Source organism: Sparus aurata, chromosome 15 (genome assembly GCF_900880675.1).
Source record: "Sparus aurata chromosome 15, fSpaAur1.1, whole genome shotgun sequence".
Lineage (NCBI taxonomy): Eukaryota > Metazoa > Chordata > Actinopteri > Spariformes > Sparidae > Sparus > Sparus aurata.
The window spans coordinates 21762278-21780716 of NC_044201.1; the positions used below are offsets into that span (position 1 = coordinate 21762278).

The 18439-nt window shown below is 41.8% G+C and overlaps 2 protein-coding genes across 14 annotated transcripts in view; one reads left to right on the forward strand and one right to left on the reverse strand.

Annotated features, from left to right (window-relative positions):
- Nucleotides 1–2160, reverse strand: part of phactr2 (phosphatase and actin regulator 2) — a 50806-nt gene extending 48646 nt beyond the window's left edge. For both annotated transcript variants that reach the window (XM_030442839.1, XM_030442836.1), the window contains exon 1: nucleotides 2131–2160. In XM_030442839.1, the coding sequence (XP_030298699.1) occupies nucleotides 2131–2145 (15 nt within the window). In that variant the 5' untranslated portion in view covers nucleotides 2146–2160. The remainder of the gene's footprint in view (nucleotides 1–2130) is intronic.
- LOC115597128 (pleckstrin homology domain-containing family A member 1-like) lies at nucleotides 157–17861 on the forward strand. 12 transcript variants are annotated; one of them, XR_003987023.1, is made up of 15 exons: nucleotides 159–321; nucleotides 4850–5069; nucleotides 6262–6318; nucleotides 6504–6549; nucleotides 9288–9385; nucleotides 9895–10026; nucleotides 10299–10439; nucleotides 11384–11452; nucleotides 12080–12144; nucleotides 12277–12340; nucleotides 12452–12541; nucleotides 13819–13892; nucleotides 14663–14737; nucleotides 15396–15673; nucleotides 15787–15926. XR_003987023.1 is itself a non-coding variant. In XM_030442841.1 (14 exons), exons 2-14 carry the CDS (start codon nucleotides 4929–4931, stop codon nucleotides 16016–16018), a joined length of 1284 nt encoding a protein of 427 aa, XP_030298701.1. In that variant the 5' UTR covers nucleotides 157–321; nucleotides 4850–4928; the 3' UTR covers nucleotides 16019–16161. The 12 variants fall into 12 exon arrangements, 6 of the variants coding, with proteins under 6 accessions (XP_030298701.1, XP_030298705.1, XP_030298704.1 ...); XM_030442841.1 differs by lacking the exon at nucleotides 15396–15673 and having other exon boundaries at nucleotides 157–321; nucleotides 15787–16161; XR_003987021.1 differs by having other exon boundaries at nucleotides 158–321; nucleotides 14663–15673.
- Nucleotides 17862–18439: the final 578 nt, after the last annotated feature.

Below are 18439 nucleotides of genomic sequence, written 5' to 3' on the forward strand. Positions count from 1 at the left end.
CACGAGTTTATGTGACTTTTCTACTTTTATTATTATTATTACATGTTTTTTTCTTAAATGTTTGAAAGTTATTGTAACTGGGCATGAATTCAAGCTGTTTTTTTGTTTTGTTTTGTTTTGTGTTTTAAAAACACAGAGTGATCATCTTCGCTGTAGACGATCTCTGCTGCCCTCTCTCCAGCAGCAGCAGAAGCAGCAGTGTTGGAGTCCGTCCTGGATCAGTGGTGATGGGCTGAAAGGCAGAGAGGAGCCGACCCACCGACAACACCACCGACACCAGCGGCCGCGGAGTGTAGCAGCGAACAGAAGGGAGAGACTCGGGTAAGTTCCCCTGGGACGCTGAATAATTAAGCTAACAGCGGACGAACCTGGCTGTGTTGCTGCGCAGTGCTAAAGTTGCCAGCTGTGTTTTCCAGGAGGCCGTAGAGACGAGTCGTCAGTTAGCTAGGTGAGGTTACCGTGTGTGTCGAAACTTCTTTGCTAGATAAAAATTAGCTAACTAGTAGAGCATTCTTGTGCGTAGCGCGGTCCAAAAACACTGTGTCAGTATTTATGTGGTGTATTAATATCACGTTTGACGGTGTTTTACATTGCTGAATGTGTGCTGTGAAGTGGTTGCTAATAGAGGGCTAACCTGAGCCGTTGCTCCCCGGTTAACTTCAGGCCAGCACAGCTCGGAGTCGCTGATGTTGCTAACACTGTATTTTGGGGGACACAGTCTGACGAGCTTCACGTTAGCCAACGTTAGCTAGTTTGTTGTTTTTATAGCCCCTTTTGTAACGTCAGCTCATGTTTTTTTACGTCATCCTGGTAGGAACATGGAGACTCGTTGGCTTGTTCAGTCGTGTGTTTCAGTCACTAAAGTCACAGTCAAATGTTACTGGAGAGCATCAAACCGTCACTAGCATCGCTGCTGTGTTGAGCACGACCCTGCCGATCATATGTGCTGCTTACAAAGACCGACCCCGACCAGAAATGACTCTTTCCAGCTCAACCGGAATTACCTGTCTCCAGCTATGACCTGTAGACCATCCCAGCTCATTCCCCACATTGCCTCTGGTCCACTTGCATTCATACCTCAATGTTTTTTTTCCTTCTCAGGATTTCATTCTTTGCTCTTTCTGAAACTAAATGCACAACTAACTTCTGCTGTAGTGGATTTTGATTGTTTTTCATAAGCACAGGTTGTTCTAGAGTTAAAGGAAAAGTTTTTATGCTACATGGTCACTACACATGCTGATGGAAGGTCGGGTGAAGTTTTTCGTAGTCAACGAAACATTTCTGGCTCCATTTTTTTCCAATTCAGCATAATCCCAAAACACCAGAAACTAGGAGTTGACCAATATGGCTTTTTCAGGGCTGATGCTGATTATAAGTAATCAAGGAGACTTAAAATTGATATTAATTTGCACTAAAAATGGAAATCTTTCAGTCAAAAGTTCAATTCACTCGAGCACTGTTCCCGAATACAATTTTGAGGTACTTTACTTTAGTATTTCCCTTTTCTGCTACTTTACACTTCCTCTCCACTACATTGATAACTTAAATTACTTTGCAGATTCAGATCATTCCGTGTCTCTAGGCTATTCATTTTGATGCGTTATCAGATGTTGTTGTGGGTGAGAGGTTGCTGCATCAGAGCCAAAGGAGCACATTTTGAATTTATTTTATTTTATTGGCAATCTGACAGAAAACATTATGGACTACTCCTATCAGAAATCAGGAGATCCCCGTTTGATTTGCAAAGATATTTACACCTTCACTTGCTCTTGCACCCATGCGTTTACATTAATAACGTCTCCTCAATTCAGTTCGGGGCCTCGGGGCTTCCAGAGGCTTGGCTAATGTTGGACGAGCTGTATGGAGCCATTTAAGGTTTTTGTTTGTTTGTTCTGTCACATTTTGAAGCGAGTCCCCATCCACTTCAGTTGTTTAGCAGCAAGCTGCGACGCTGTTTTGCTGTGAAGCTCCAGAAATGTTTTGTAGCCCACGAAACTTCACCCGACTCCTAATAAGAAAAATACATGTTCACTTTTGGGGGAACTTGTGAGTAACACAAGTGTCTTCCAGCTGTTGCTTGACTTCCAGTATCACGGCAGTGGTCTCAGATCATTAAAGGAAAGTGCTGACCCTCTTCTGGTCCATCCAGCCTGCCTTCAATGTTGTTTTATGGCCTGTCCTGTGTGACCAGTTGGCTGCCATGTGATGAAGACAAAGCCTTCCTGCAAATGTAAAGAGTGACTTTACTGGGTAATGTTTGACCAACAACAGATGGTTAACTCACATCTCGTACCTTTATCCAGTCTTCCTCAGAGTAGGACCTTTAAACCTAGATTTATGTGCTTTCTTTTGGTTCATACTTTGTAGATTTAATTTATTCTATCAGTGTATCTCTCTGACTTTCTCCTGTTCACTGCCACCCACATGTTACACAGGAAGCTTTGCTCTGTAGCCTCCCACTTGTGGGCCCAAAGTAGCCCGGCAATGATCTGTTTTTGAAGTATCCTGGTTATGTGTTTGAGCATGTACATATAATATCCTGGCTTCAGAAAAACAAATATACTATCTGGACTAGTCAAATAGAAACTTGGGATACGGCAAGTGTTTGTTCTCATCACAGGGAATGGGGCTGTAATTAGTCTGTAAAAAATTGGAATAATAGTTATCATGATAAATTATTCAGTGAGACTAAAATAAATGTAAAAGTCAGACACATGCAGGTTATGTTGTCTTCAAAGGTTGTAAGATAAATTCTATTAGAATTTTTGCTTTAATTACTAGTGATTAAGCAAAAAAAAAAGCCTAAACCACAAGCAAATCTTGGTCCATCTGTACCTGCTGAGGTCACTAATCACAGACTGAAGTGACTGACAATCAGAAAAGCTGCATAATGTGATCATGTATGCAGAGACAAATTGATAACCAGGTTTCTGGAGTTCCACATTAACATATCCAGAATATGATGAAAACTGGGATACTGGTTTGTATTTAAATGTACTGCATGACATGAGAGTAGCATCCACCCAATCATCTCTATGTAGGTACCTTTAGCTGGAATTTGTATATATTTGAATAAAAAAAGTGATTTCATGTCAATCTGATGGAAGCTAATTGCATATATGTTGGCAACTGTAAATAGATGTGTCAGGATGATTTAGAATATGTCTCTATTTCATTGTCTAACAGAGAACACTCACACTTTTTTAAGTTGGCAGGTGATTCTGCTTACAAACAGTTACACGATAATGAGCAGTATATTATCATTCATTTAGAGGTGAATTTCTGTCCACCTGTCGAATGTCAGTACAGTATTCGCCCTCTTGTGGCTCTGTTTTTGTTCTCCCCAGGGAAATATCTGACTTTTTAATTGCAAAATTCTCCAAGATGTTCACCAGGTAGTCACCATCTGCATCTGTATGCTGTTTGATGTGGAGGAGTCTCTGTACAACACTGGCAACAGCTGCCTGTTGGGCAAAAAAAATGTAAAATTAAAATTACCATCGCAGCATTAAAACTCTTCATTTCTAACCTTAAAAATCCAGTATAGATTTTACCAAAGTTAACAAACGTATTTCTCTGGACAAACTTTGAAACTAGCACACAATTTCCCTGTCCTTGAATAAAAAGCTTATGAAGCGCACAAAGTTGCCGTCAACTTGCTGGAGTTTTGTTTCGCACTTTCTCTGACATCTGTTTCTGCATCACAGAATTGCAAGAGCATGCATGCAGATGAACTTGTGCACAGCACCTAATTTACATGATCACTAAACTTGACAGAGCCTCTCACTCTCACAAGACAATCGCTGTTTGTGTCGTGTTGAGATAGTCGCCTCTGACAGCATTGCTCCTTTCTCGTGCCTGTGTGTCAAATGGGATGACTCGGGTCGACGCAGGGCCTAACTGAGATGCTCTCAGCTCAGAGTCCATGCACAACAACCGGGCCTTTTGTCCCTGCTTTGCCCCCATCCACCCACACAGTGCTCATAATGTCCTGGAGAAAGAGCTTCTTTATCTCTGCTTTCCAAAGACTCATCTCAATCACATATTTTAGGCTCAGTGCAAAACGACAGCAGCTTAAACAGGCTAATACGACAATATGCCTACAGTAATGCTGTGCCCACCCACACAGGGTTTGAAAGTGCGACATGCATGCATTCACACTCGTAGAACTAAACAGATGTCCTCTAATCATTTACTTTTTGTTGACTTCCAGAGAGCTGTAGGTTTCAGGGATGTGTCAGATCTCCGCAGGTTAAACATTGCACATTCTCTCCCGTTCCACTCCTGAGGGCGTTTCTGTTGTGTCTTTTTGTTGAACATGGCTGAGCTCAGTGGTATTTATATATTTATTTATATATTTATTTATTTTTTGACCGTGCTCAAGTGGGTGCTCAGCTGTGGAGGGAGGGGATAGAAGGGGCTGGCCGGAGGCTTGCCAAATCGGATGAGAGAGCGGTTGGGGAGGAGACAGCGCAGACCGTGAGAGAGGAGAGGACTGCAAGAGGGAGAAGGGAAGAAAGAGAGCGAGCCAGGGTGGGTGGAGGAGGTAGAAGAGAGAGTGACAGTGTGTTACAGGAGAAAAAACAGAGAGAGCAAAAGAGGGAGAGAGAGTGGGTGAGGCTGATATAAAAGGATAAAGGCGGGGTTGTGGTTTGTGTCACATGATCCCCCTGGCAGGCTGTAGCCTAGTGAGCTCCAGGTGGCAGAGAGACCAGAGATACAGTTGATAGAGAGAGAAAGAGAGAGTGGGACATGCTAGGATGGCTCACCACAAAGACAACTGAAATTCCTCATTCATCCCTCCCTCCTTTCACGTCTCTCTTTCCACTCTTTTCTTTCTGTCCTTTAGGAATTTTTTCCCGGTCCCACTTGCCCCCGCTCCTCTTGACTCCCGGCCCCAGCAGGCCAGGGAATGTCCCGGTGGCGAAATGCCTTACGTGGACCGACAGAACCGCATCTGTGGCTTCCTGGACATAGAGGAGAACGAGAGCAGTGGCAAGTTCCTGCGTCGGTACTTCATACTGGACACGCAACAGGGAAGCTTGGTGTGGTTCATGGACAACCCGCAGGTAATTACACAGGGCTGTGCTAGCTTAGCTCTTAGCTTTATTTTGGGGACAAAATCCTCCAGGTAACTGGTAACTGCACAGGCTGATGTTTAAGTTGTTGACGGGCAATTTTCAGACAAGTGCATGCCCCCTAACTGTTAATTAGTTATCAGTGTGGATAATCAGCTCTCGTGCAGCTGCTGGCTAACTGCAGGCCACTTCTAGCTAAACTGTCTTCATTCATTATGAACACAAAGCTTAGTTCAGGCTAAATATTTCCATCACCAGACGGCTGTACAAGGATGGGAGAACTTGTAATATGTTATTCTAGTTGACAGCAATTAGAAAGCGCATATTAAAGGCACAAGAATAGGTCAGGGCTAATGCTGTTAGCTAGCTATCATATAACCATTTGTGTAAATCAAGTCAAAATAACCAAATTCAATCTCAAAACCTGGGATTATTTTTGTCTTGTTTTCATCTGGTATAAAGGAATGATATTTGCACTGACTGATATTTGCCTTGGTCATCATTTTCTGCTCGATGACCTTCGGTGTCAAAGTTATTACAGTGTAACTCTCCACTTGGTTTGTACATCATGCTGGTTTGGAGATGCTGTATTTGTAAGTGCGCTGTTACATTAAGTATTCATAAATCATGTAGTGCAGGAGAGATTTTGAATAATTCAGTAAGTCCCTTTCTTTTTATAGATTGAAGAAGCTTAAATTTTAATGACATTAAATTTGGATCCCCTAGTTTCGGAAGCGCAGCAAGCAACTGAAATTAACTCTCATGGAATGCATCCAAAGTAGAGTTAGGCGATGGGTCCTATATATAGGTTATTGCGATACACTATATATATATTTCTATGTTTTTAAATATTCTCAAAAGCACTTTACAAATGATAGGACTGATTAACAGAATCATAACATCTTTGACCAAATACTTCAAAAGCTATATTGCGACAATATTATAGGGATGACTATTGGAGTTTGTTTTTTTCCTCGGTTATGTGGATGTAAGTGAGACAACACCATGAATTATAGCTTTGACTGTACATACGCCTTGATATTGAGTTGCTTTGCTGAACTTGACTTCACTCTCACACAACATTTTATTGTGTCAGGAATCTACAGTTACCTTATTAAAGGTGTGAATGGTCAGTTTAAGCTTTCTTGTTTACATATCTTGTTATTTTTCCATTCTCCCACAGAACCTGCCTGTTGGTGCAGACTGTGTTGGTTCTCTCAAGCTCACCTACATCTCTAAGGTAAAAGAAAAATAATATTACCACTGAAGCTTATCCAACACAAATATGATATGATTCTCTATGAATAGAATTAATTTACAGTATTTGGTTGAACCGATAAAATGAGATTAGATTAGCCTTTATCATCTCCCTCAGGAGAAATGTGTCTGGGCAGCTAACAATTGTGAGCTTTGTCATTCTTTTAGGTCAGCGATGCCACAAAGCTGAGGCCGAAGGCAGAGTTCTGCTTTGGTAAGAAACCACAGATCATCCCAACCCTGCTATCTGTTACAGATTTCAGTATTAAATAGCATAATGGAGGAATACGGTCAAAGAAATATATAAACCTATTTAGAAATAAATGGTATTTAACATATTAAACAATCACTATCTTCAAACAAACATCTTGATAATATATTGAATTTAAAAAAGGCAAACATCAGCATCACATTGACAAAGCTGAGTCCACCTAATATGACCCAAGGGAGGAATGTTTGTCGACCTTCTCTGCCCTCTAAACTTGGTCAAGCACTGCTCTCCACATACTTTCTCCACCGTTGACCAGGCAGCCTTGTTCAACAGTGTCTGTTTTGCCAACACACAAAGATGCAGGGGGCCACAGTGGCTAACGATCTGAGTTTGTGTGGATCAGCTTGAACTATTTTAGGATTGTTAGTGACTTTCAGGTTTCATCACCTTAATCAGTGAGATGGCTGTGACGACACCTGATAAGTTTTCCTGGATCATTTTCTCCCAAAAGGTCTGTTTAGCGTTGAATGTATAATCCTTAAGGCCTTTTAGACATGTTGAATGCTCCCACAAATATTAGCAGAACCTTTTTTTAAATGTTATAAACCCTGATTATTCACATCAGGTCTTCGCTGTGCTGTGCCTTACTCCTGCGCTTTGGATGGCCAGGAGGAGGCTGCCTCACTGGTTTGTAAGAGAAATGTGATTGTATGTAAGATTATAAGAAAATTATCCTACTTCTCAATTGATTTATCACCTCAATAAACAGTTTCCTAATACGTTTATGGTCTTAATCACTAGTTTCAAGCCTTCTTCAATACAGCAAAATATTGAAATCTCAGTTTTAGAAAGTTACAGAAATGGTTGAACACATTCCCCCCAATTCCAGCATCAGAAAAGTTTAATCTTCTTCAATGCAAGTCACACTCTCTAACCATAATACTACATGTGAATATCGAAGTAATTGTTCTTCACCTGGTCAGGACTGGACGACAAATGTTGCATAACTCTGAACCATCATCACATTATTTAATCATAAAAACATCCATTCCCTGTTTACAAGCCCCTCTCCTCCTGTATCTGCTTCAATAGCAGGAAACGCTAGCTTTTGACTCCTGTGCCTTGTGTGTGTCCTGCTGTGTGTGCGCACCAGTTGCCTTGTTGATGTTTCAACAGGATGTCGGCATCCTAATCGGAACCTCATTCGGAGATGTATGATGTTATTTTTAAACTGCAGTTTGTGTGCCACATGTTCTGCTGATGTCTATGAATCCTGCTCCCCCTCCCTTCCTACATCTGGCAAGAAACATAGATGAAGAGTTTAGAAACATTAGGTAATTTACAGATCCTTGTACAGTAAGAATAGAGAGCTTTGATGGCAGCTCATGACTTGCATTTTGGTGCAATTTGCTGCTTGGCTGCATTTTGCAGCTCACATTTAAAAAAACAAAACAAAAAAACATTTATTTAACCATGAGATTAAAGATCTCATTTTTCAAGGCAGTTCTGGCACAGACAGGCAGCAGCACAAGTTAAAACAAGCGTTTATACACTGACTTAAAACAAAAAAGGGACAATATTACAATATATAACACCCCAAGGAACAAAGTGCTACTACAAGCCATGTATCAAATATATCAGTTTAAGCACCAACACCCCAACGATCCTGTCTCAAGGTCTTTCAAATGTACTGTACTGAGAGAAATCAGATCTTGGATTTGTGCAGTGTACTTTGGTCTGAGGGGGCAGACACATGGTTTTATAATGTGTAACTATGAGTCAGATCTGATACCATTCCTCCCAGATTTGTCCTGCCATTGCCCATGAGCCCACAGCACTTTCACCACTTCCAAGCGGTTTACCTCCCCTAAACACACAGTGGACACATTTGAAGGTTGGGTCAATTCATGGTGGTGATCCGAAAGAGAACAGCCAGACAGATTTATTTACATGGAAGTGGAAAGAAGAGGGAGAGCAAGGTCTTGCATCTGTCTGAAAGCTGGACCAAACACACAGACAGAGAACAAGGAAGAATGATCTTCATTGTGCTACAGAGTTTGAGCTCTCAGTGCCTTTTCTACAGCTCGCCCCCGCCAGATTTACCAGTCCAGCTTTAATGTAATTTATTCGTATGGTGTGGAAAGGAACTAGAGGAGACACAAGGACGGTTTGAGCTGCAGAATTGAAGGATTTATAGTAGAGAGAGAGAATGAGACACTTCAGTTCTTTCAGCTCCTAAATCCTGATCCATAGCTAATCAGCATTTGACCCAAAAATTTCTTTGTGATTGAAAACTGGGTTTGCTCATGTTCACATGGGTGTGAAAATATGCAAGCATATTTGGTGGTTGGTAGCCGGGGGCTTTTTTTTTCTCCGTCATGGTTAGAAGTGGGTAGGTGGAGGCAGACTGAGGCAGCTGGATCTAGCTAGGTCATCGTCCACATAGAGGGGAGAGTGCTGCTGGTAGTGCGTGGGAGAGTCCTTTGGCTGAGTTGAGATTCCCTTCCAAAGAAATCTGTGGCCGTGATCTGTTCTCCTGACACTTCATCATATTTTATGTACAAGAAAGGCCAAAAGCCAACACCCTTTGTACTTGTAGGGCTTATTTCTATGTTGTTCACATTGTACATAGAATGAGTCAGAGGATGTAGTGTAGAGAATATAATCTGACTGTAACTAAAGAGATCTGAGTAAACCTTTACTCTCTTTTGTTCCCACTGCTTTTTTTTATGATCTATTAGTCATCAATGCTGGGATGAGGAAGTTCTTCCTGCAGGCCAATGACCAGCAGGATCTTGTGGACTGGGTTAACGCTCTCAACAAAGCCACCAAGATCACTGTGAGACAAATGCACACACACACACACACACACACACACACACGCAAATACACACAAGATATCCAGTCCGTCCCTGATTCGACTGTACCAATCTGTTCTTTTTGGCTCTTGTTTTATCACTTGGAGAAACTTTTATTTCTTCCTCTTCTGTGGAAACAAATGAGTGGACTGTCAAGTAACTAGATAGGAGTGAGTCAGAGCATGACTAACAGGATGCTGTATTGTTGTACTGAGTGCTGGGATAAAGGACTGTTTCCATTGTTTTCCATGAGTTCTTAACCACGCAGAGAGGAAATGAGTATTAAATATGTTAAAGGCCTGTGACCTTTTATGTATAGTTCAAATAGAGTATGTAAATTGTATGTATATACAATTTACATACTCTATTTGAACTATGGAGAAAATATATATTTTACAACTTAAAGCAGATTTCCACAGGACACCTATTTCTCTTTAATATTAGTGTGTCCTCAAACTTCTCAACTTGTGTGTGTGTCTGCTCTGTTAAGGTGCCAAAGTTGTCTGATGGACAGCAGAATACAGAGAACCAGAAGGCTTTGCCAGATGTTGTAGGGCCCAAAAAACAAGTCTCCTACAAGACAGAGATCATTGGAGGAGTCCCCATCGTCACCCAGACACAGGTGAACACACCTGTACAGCAGCACACTGTTTACATGCATGAGCATTAGCACACTGTTATAATATGTTATTATATATTTGTTTGTTATGTGTTTATCTTAATAGATAAATGTATGTATATCCTGCCAAATCTCTCTTTTATTACTCAAAGTTCTGTCTAACAGGCGTTTAGCCTCAAGCACTTTGTGGTGTTGGAATCTAAAGCATAAATTAGCCTTCAGACTACATAATGTTTGTTGGAATTACAATATTCCTGGTGTCCTTCATCCTCCAGCATGAAGGTTGTGATGGTGCAGACAGAGCGGAGCGTGAGGCCATGCATCGCTCCCACAGTCAGCTGCCGTACTTCCTGGGCAGGCCGACTCAGGAGCACACGGTCATCAAGTCGGGCTACTGCGTCAAGCAGGGAGCTGTGGTGAGCATCTGCTGCTCTGTTTGTTCTGAGTGGGGTTGAGTTGATTTCTCTCAACCATCTGGTGGAGTTGGAGTTCTTCTGTACAATAGCAATTCAGACTTTTACATCTTTCTTTGCCTCAAAACACTATTCTGAATCCACTTTACGTTCTGAACCTCGATATGCAGAACTGTTTATGATTTAATGGAAGTTATAGTTTCATACCCCTTTTCCACCAAAGAGAATTGGTGCTTGAGATGGTTCTCTTCTGGATTCTTGTAACCTTGGTGCTATCTAGGGAACCGACCCATGTTTCCACCGGTTTTGAGCAAAGTGGTTGTAATCATTCCCCATTAATGGAGGGCATTGCAACATGCACAATTGAAGTAAACATTAGTAGCAGGATGGCAGATTGCAATGATTACTTGTAAACTTGTGTTTTGCTATGACAGATATTCATTTTTATCCTGAAAACAAGCATGGAGCAACTATTAATGTTTCGAAGATGTAGAAGACATACAGCCTTCTCCAGCCACTGTTTCCAACCTGTAGAATATGATCAGCCCGCTGATGTCATCACAGTTCGCATTACAGGTCAAACCTGTTATTCTTTGGTTCTAGCTGGGAGCCTACTTTTTTACACAACGAATTGATTTTGGTCCAACTTTGCTGAACATTTCAAAGTTGGTGGAAAGTGTTAGAAGTGACGTCCACAAAAATAAAACATGTGAATTCCTTTGACTTGTTACGACTGAGAAATGTTTTTAGCTTCATTATGGTAAAGGATTTGGTTGCAAAGGAATATAACTCCTCCAATGTGTACAATTCTGTACTTTATAAATGCCCAAGGATAATGGACTTCCCACTCCCCATAGAGACATTGGGAAAATATGTAGGAATTACCTAGAATATAAATGATAAATGATTTATGCATGAACATCTTTTCCCCCTTTTTTTTTCCCCAGATGAGGAACTGGAAACGGCGATATTTCCTATTGGAAGAAAACTCAATGAGTTACTTCAAATCAGATCTGGTAATTGGTTTTGTTTTAGAAGTTATGTGACACCTCTAAGGAATGTATTTTTTTAATCGCTTATGCATGTGGATTGGACAGAGTAACAGCAAACACACACAGTCCCGAGTTCTAACATGTTTTATCCGCAGTCTGTGGAATTCAATGCCTTCACCTTACATGTCCTGTCATGCCTTGTTCCCCCTGGTCTGTAGTAAACACACACACACGCACACACACACACACGGTATGAGACGTGCAGTGTTATCATGAGGACAGTTTGTATGACTGTCCTCATGATAACACCGCACGTCTCATACCCCTGTCCTTCTCTGGGTCTGCCCTTATTTGACAGCTTTATCTGTCTATTTGGCTATCAACAGCCTCAAGGACACAGACTCTCTGTCTGCTGTATCAAATGGCCAAGTCAAGAAAGTGAGACCATCAGGGCTTTTAGTTAGCGGTCTGCTATTTCAGGGAAATTTCAGTCCATTCTCTGTCAATACAAAACAAAGAAATGTGGCAAGACAGCCTTGTTTTTAACCAACTAATTAGCCAAAACATTTACTTATAATCTTGCGAATTATAATATGTGTGTTTCAGTTTTGCTTCTTTTAGTACTATAAAACATTATTTTCTGGCATTTAGGAAAAGGAGCCTCTGAGAATGATACCACTGAAGGAAGTTCACAAAGTTCAGGAGTGCAAACAGAGGTATTTAACATGTCCCGGCATTTTCCCATTGTACAGAAAAATGTCTTTCTCCTGGAGGATGGTGTTTACATTTTCTGATGAAGATATAGATGAGATAAATACGATCTGACTTGTTTTTCTCTTTTGTCTTAGCGACATCATGATGAGAGATAATCTGTTTGAAGTCGTCACGACATCAAGGACGTTTTATATACAGGTAGGGTGTTCTGAGGTTTAAAGATTCTCAAACAAATGCTTAAACCTTCCCACTCTACATCTTCATAAACACTCAATGGCCTTATACTGTCTTGTCTTTTGTCTCCACCAGGCGGATAGTCCAGAGGAGATGCACAGCTGGATCAAGGCCGTCTCAGGGGCCATTGTGGCCCAGCGGGGTCCTGGGAGGTCCGCTGCCACAGTATGTGTCTTGCACTACAGTACAATGTTAACATAGTATGGATTAAAGTCTTTATAAGTATTCATAAATCACAAATTTAAAGACCTCAGACATACCTGTTGAAAAGGGAAATGATTTCAGACTTGACTTTATCTTATATGTGTATAACTTGAAACTTAATGGTTGTATGACGAGTGATGTCAAAACTAATTTCAAGGCGATTTTTGTGTTGTTTTACTCATGTCGTTTACTTTCGTTTAATTTCTTGCAATTTTCTTGCTCTCACAAGAGCTCTTGAAATCCTTTTTGCAGAGCAGCAGAAACAGAAGTTTGCCGGTGTCTTTCAGAAGAGTTTAGCCCGAAGCTACCATAAGATGTTGTAGTTGTAATTACGAATCCGGAAACAAATGGATGAAGCTAAATCCTGCTCTCTGTAGTCGACATCAATAGTTCCCAACTTCTGAGCCGTGGACCAGAACGGGGCGCTGGGATATTTGCTACCAGGCCACAAGAAAAAATATGATTAAACAAAAAAAGGAGATCATAATGTATGTTAACAGGACAGTAAAGCCTGTATTTTCAGTATTTACCTTAGATTTTGCAGAGCTTGTTCTGCATTTTCCCCACCCCTTGTCACAACCCATCACACTATTCTTTGGTGTTCTTCTAAGGAACATTTTTGGCCATGAAATGCCTTCAATCAGACAATCCACAGTTGCTAGATGACAGGAAATGAGGGGAGAGACATGATAAATGACATTCAACAAACGTCTCCAACGAAACACAAACTGGGTTGTGGTTAATGTTTGTCACGTTAACCCCTGAACCACCAGGGGTGTCAGTACTGGCTTTTATATAAAGTACCTGTAGGTCAGTACATGAAACAACTAGTGATGACAGACAGGTGTATGCTCCCAGACCACCAAATCTGTGCGAGCACAGAGACAGGCAGCTAGACTTTGCAGGTGAGAAGAGAGAGGTGAAGCAGCTCCTTAGTCCTAGTCTGCAGAGGAGACAGTGTCCTCTGCTGCACTCGGTCCCTTCTGGTTAGCAAGGATTCATTCTCAACACCTCTGCGCTGTCTGTCTCTCTACAGTTCCCTCCTTCTTGCCTCCTGTGTCTCTCTTTCTCTCTTGCTTGTTTTTTCTCTCACCTCCTTTTTTCCTCTCCTGTGCCTCTTCTCTCGATCCTCTTTTCCCCCTTTCTTTCTCTCTTTGTCACGTTCTCTACACCTCCTCCTCTCCCTGTGGGCAGACAGCCCATCTGCTCTAATACTGCTTTGCACTGTGTTGTTGCAGATGCGGCAGGCCAGACGGCTGTCGAACCCCTGTATACAGAGGTATACGTCTCGAATCGGGGAGTGCAGCAGCACGTATGTCAGCTCGTCTAAATCCCCCCTTTTAAACTATAAGTTCACCTTTTTTAATAACTGTTTTCCACTCACTGGCTGGCCCTTGGTGGTTGTAGACATGATGAGAGCAGATCAGATCTGACGGCACATCTGATGCTCCTTGTTTTTTTTCAAAGAACCAACCACATCCTAAGTATGGCTGTGATAACCCAACAAGCGCTCCTCCCTTCACGCCCTCGTCCTCGCTGCTTCTCTCATCCACTTCTCCTGCTTTTCTGTTTTTCAAGTTCAGCACAAAGTTTGAGCCCATTTCATTCAGTGTGCTGGTCCGATTATCCGCAGTTAAACATGCAAAAAGATGTCTAAACTTGTTTCAGGAATTTTAAGACTCGAGGTGTGCTTGATTTAGCTTCTCGCATGTGATGACTGTCGCCTACGAGCATGGCATTTGAAATCAAGCACACACTGCAAGTCGTATGTTGCTCAGGTACAGAATGACTCTGAACAGCTGGATTCTCCTAACCATCGGAAAGACCTTGCAGTCACTGCCTCCCTTCGTCCCTTTTAGCTTCACTTGCACCTGTCCTCACCATTATTGTGTGTAAAAAAATAATAAAGATATACATGAGTTCATCTACAAGCCGTACGCAAAAACCACTCACTGCATGACCTGCCCGACCAGCTCAGCTATGAATACCGTAGGCCTGTTTCTATCGGTGTCTTTATTACTGGGTACATGTGTCTTTCACACCTTCTGTTTTTCTTCCCTTCATGCTCTGTTATCTCTGCAGTCTGCTGCAGCTGTGTACCTGTCTTAGATGTGTGACATCCTGCTTGTCTCTCCTCCTCCCTCCTGTTCGCTGCCTGTATGTTTTTTTTCTCTTCCTCTCTCATACACATGATAATAAGAAACTTGTTTTCCATGTTGACTTCCTAAACATCTGTGCTTAATGTTGAACATTTTAATAGCTGTTGAAACAATGGACTCACCACTGCTGAATCCAAATGTCCAGACTCACAAATGCACTGCTTAATTATTTATAAATGCGGCTTGTAAGAGAATTTACTGTGTTGAAGAGCCTAATGGGATGTGTCTGTGTTATGTGGGAATATCTATTAATCAGGTGGCGATTGAGGGCATTTTTTTTTCCCAAGTCTTCTACGTGGAAGATATTCCGACCCCCTATGATCTTGATTTTGGACATTTTGATTCAGCATAATAGCATCATAAATAGACGTGTGGCTCCCCCTTGGATTTTTAGACAAGTTTGTGCTACAAAACTGATGATTAAAAAATTGTGATGCTTCAGTAGATTTACTGAATGGTAGTTTTCAAAGCAAACTTGTGTGGGAGAAACTACGTAATCGTCAAGTCGACACAGATATTTGTCTTTGAGTCTTTTGATGCTTTATAGCCGGGATGTTTCTCTAACCAGCATCCCACCAGCTGCTCAGTGCCTACCTGCTTAAAAATCTTTTTGCCGTTTCTTTTCTTTCTTCCCATGCGTCCGTTTTGTGTTTCAGAGATTGAAATCTGACAATGAAAAGCTGTGAAATATCGAGCAACAACCAACCACTGCTTCCTAAGGCACTCTGCTCCTCCACTGCAACCTGTTGAGACCAAAACTAAAACCTGCTGACACTACTACCACTTCTCCCGCTACCTCTACTACTACTTCTACTACTCCTGCTACTACCACCATCTACACTCTCTAGCAATGCTACATTCTTCAGCACCTACAACCTTCAATACCCACTCTGCTAAAGCTGCATCAGGCCACACACTCTGGTGTTTATTCCAAGTCTGTAACTCACTTTCTCGCCTCTCAAATAAACATGTATATGAGGTTTTTCGCTTTCCTAACTAACAACCACTCGTCTTGCTCTCTGTGCCCCCCTGCTGTTTCTGCTGCAGGAACACGGCAGCCGCTCCACTTTCTACCGCAGCCCCGCGGGTCCCCCCGTCCCTCGCTCGCCCATATCTGCCATGCCACCATGCTACCCAGAGTGGGGGACTGCTGTCACGTGCGGCACACGCCCGCAGCCTGGCGTGGGACAGCGAGCACTTCATGAGCCTGCTGCCACGGCCCAGTCACAGCCACACGCCAGCACGCCTGTCCCTGCAGGAGACGCGCCTGGCAAAGTGACCTGCGAACCGCCGGCGACCACCATCAATAACCCGGAGGAGTCACCGTGGCGACGGCGGAGCAGCTTTGAGCCCCACATCCCCGAACCGCCCCTGGACCTCGATGACGCTGACCTGCCGGTGAGCCAGGTCTGAGCCGTCGAACTGGACGTTAAAACGTGTTAATCTGGATGGAGACTCCACAGAGGAGGAGGAAATGGTGCACAACGAGCGTTTAAAATGGGCAGGTGTTGGTTTTAAACCAAAGCTGTTGGCGGATGACAGCGGACAACATCACAAACTTACGTTGAGCGCCTCCGTCAGTGCCGTCAGTGGGCCAGAGACATGTTGGGTTGCCACTGAACTGCACACGTGTGCCAAAGACGAGCCCGTCTTCACCCGCACCCCTCTGCCTGCCTGCTGTCTCATTTAACAAGCCTGTATTTATTTACTGAGAGTTGATGTTGTCAACATAACCACACATTTTATTTTACTTGTGCCGATTAGAATTCAGTGAGAGAGCTTTATTTTAACCTGTACAGGCATAACGGTGTGATTGATGGCGTATGTGGGCGGAGGATGTTTGTAAACCACTTTGTGCCAAGAAAATAAGGGAGCTTTCAAGTGCAAGCTATTTCCTCTTGTCTGAAAAGAGTGTTTCAAACTGAGGACGGACTATTTCATCACCTCTCTAATCCACTAATTTAAACTGTGTGGTCCATTCATACACTCACTGTTGTCAGCCTGGATTTGTCTGCTATTGTTGGCCAGTGTTAGGAGTACGTGTCGAGCCTAGTCTGAGATCAAATCCTCACTCCAATACAAATACTAACTCATAGATTCGGGACCGGTCTAGAGTTAGATGCAGTTGAAAATATGTGTGTATGACCCAGTGTCTATAATAATGATAATAATAATAATAATAATAATAAGACCACATGTTGCAGCCACAGTTTGCTTAAATTTCTCTCTTTCTCTTCTTTCCGATATATCTGAGGGTTAAGTTGTTCAATCATATAATGGAATCCTCACTTATGTTGACCACAAGCTTGAACTAGCTTACATGTAAATCTACAGTAAAGTGAGAGTCTGACTGTGCAGGAGCTCAAAGGAAAAACAACATTTTTGGAAGCTGTCACAGCACACGCATCTGTTGAAAAACCCGAATCAGCCTGTTTGCAAACTTCATTTAAGTTTAACCAGACTTTTCACGTTTGTAATACTTGACGACATGGAAGAGGAACAAGAAGTACTTAAGAGTACGCTTGTATACATTTTATATAAGTCATAGTAATAAAAACTTTAACATTAGGGCTGGATTGGTAATAGATCGGCTTTAGACACATGAGTTAACCAAACCTGCAGTCCTTGTTTGAAGATGATACTGTATGAACACCATGCAAACATTTTGTATACAGAAACATTGAAGCTCAGACACTTCCTTTGCATGTTAACATTTAAACAATTCCTCAGATTGTCTTTCTTTTTTTAAAATGTTTAGTTTATCGAAGGCCTCTCTGTGTGTTGTGTGTTTGCAGAATAGAGCTGGTTGTGTGCAGCAGATTTATTTTTTATATGCTTTTAGATGTTTTTTTTCCCTGACTGTTGTACCTGTGTTGCCAACCCAGCAGGAGGCAGCTGTCTTGTGGTTTTATTTTATTTTTTTTAAATCATCCCACTGTAGTCCTGCTAAATAATACACACTAATCTTTTTTTTTTTAAAGTGCCTGCTTCATTTCAGCCCAGCAGCGTTCAAGCCTAGTTCACCCTGTTTCAGTCTGGTGTAATTGGTTTGAATTGTCTCTATTTATTATGTGGATGACTTGAAAGAAATAAACACTGAAAATGTGTTCGGGTTTCCTGGAGTATCATTCGTCGGTGTGTTTTATTTACCTTCAAAGAGCACGGTTAGTCTGCGGGGGTAAAGTGAGAGGTGTAGTTTAGTCTGGTGGGAAAGAGATTCTGTTGCTGGTGTTTGTCACTCATCAAGGCTCCTTCTGCCCTCTTGTGGTCGGAGAAGAAACCTCACTCTGGTTCACTTCCATTAACCTGCTGCGGGCCGAATGAAAAAACAAGTCATCAGTTATGGTTTAGTTATCAGAACAGAAACTAGTGATATCAAACAAAATCTACATGAATGAAATCATGAGTAAAAGATCTTGCAAGCATGCAAAACAATCTTTATTAAAACCATTTAACCGAGTGTTATCAGTAAATGTATCAATACTACACTTTGAACAAAAGTCCTGCAATAAAAATATGAAATAAAAGATTGTGAGCATTGTTAGCCCAGAGAATGTTTTACAATTATGTTGTATTATCTGATTGTTATCACTTATGCATTAATGTTTGTGTTTACTCTTGTTGTTGATTTGTCTTTAAAACACAGTTTGGTGTCTTAACGATGCATCAAATTTTGTAAATTCATGTTTTGTACATAAAA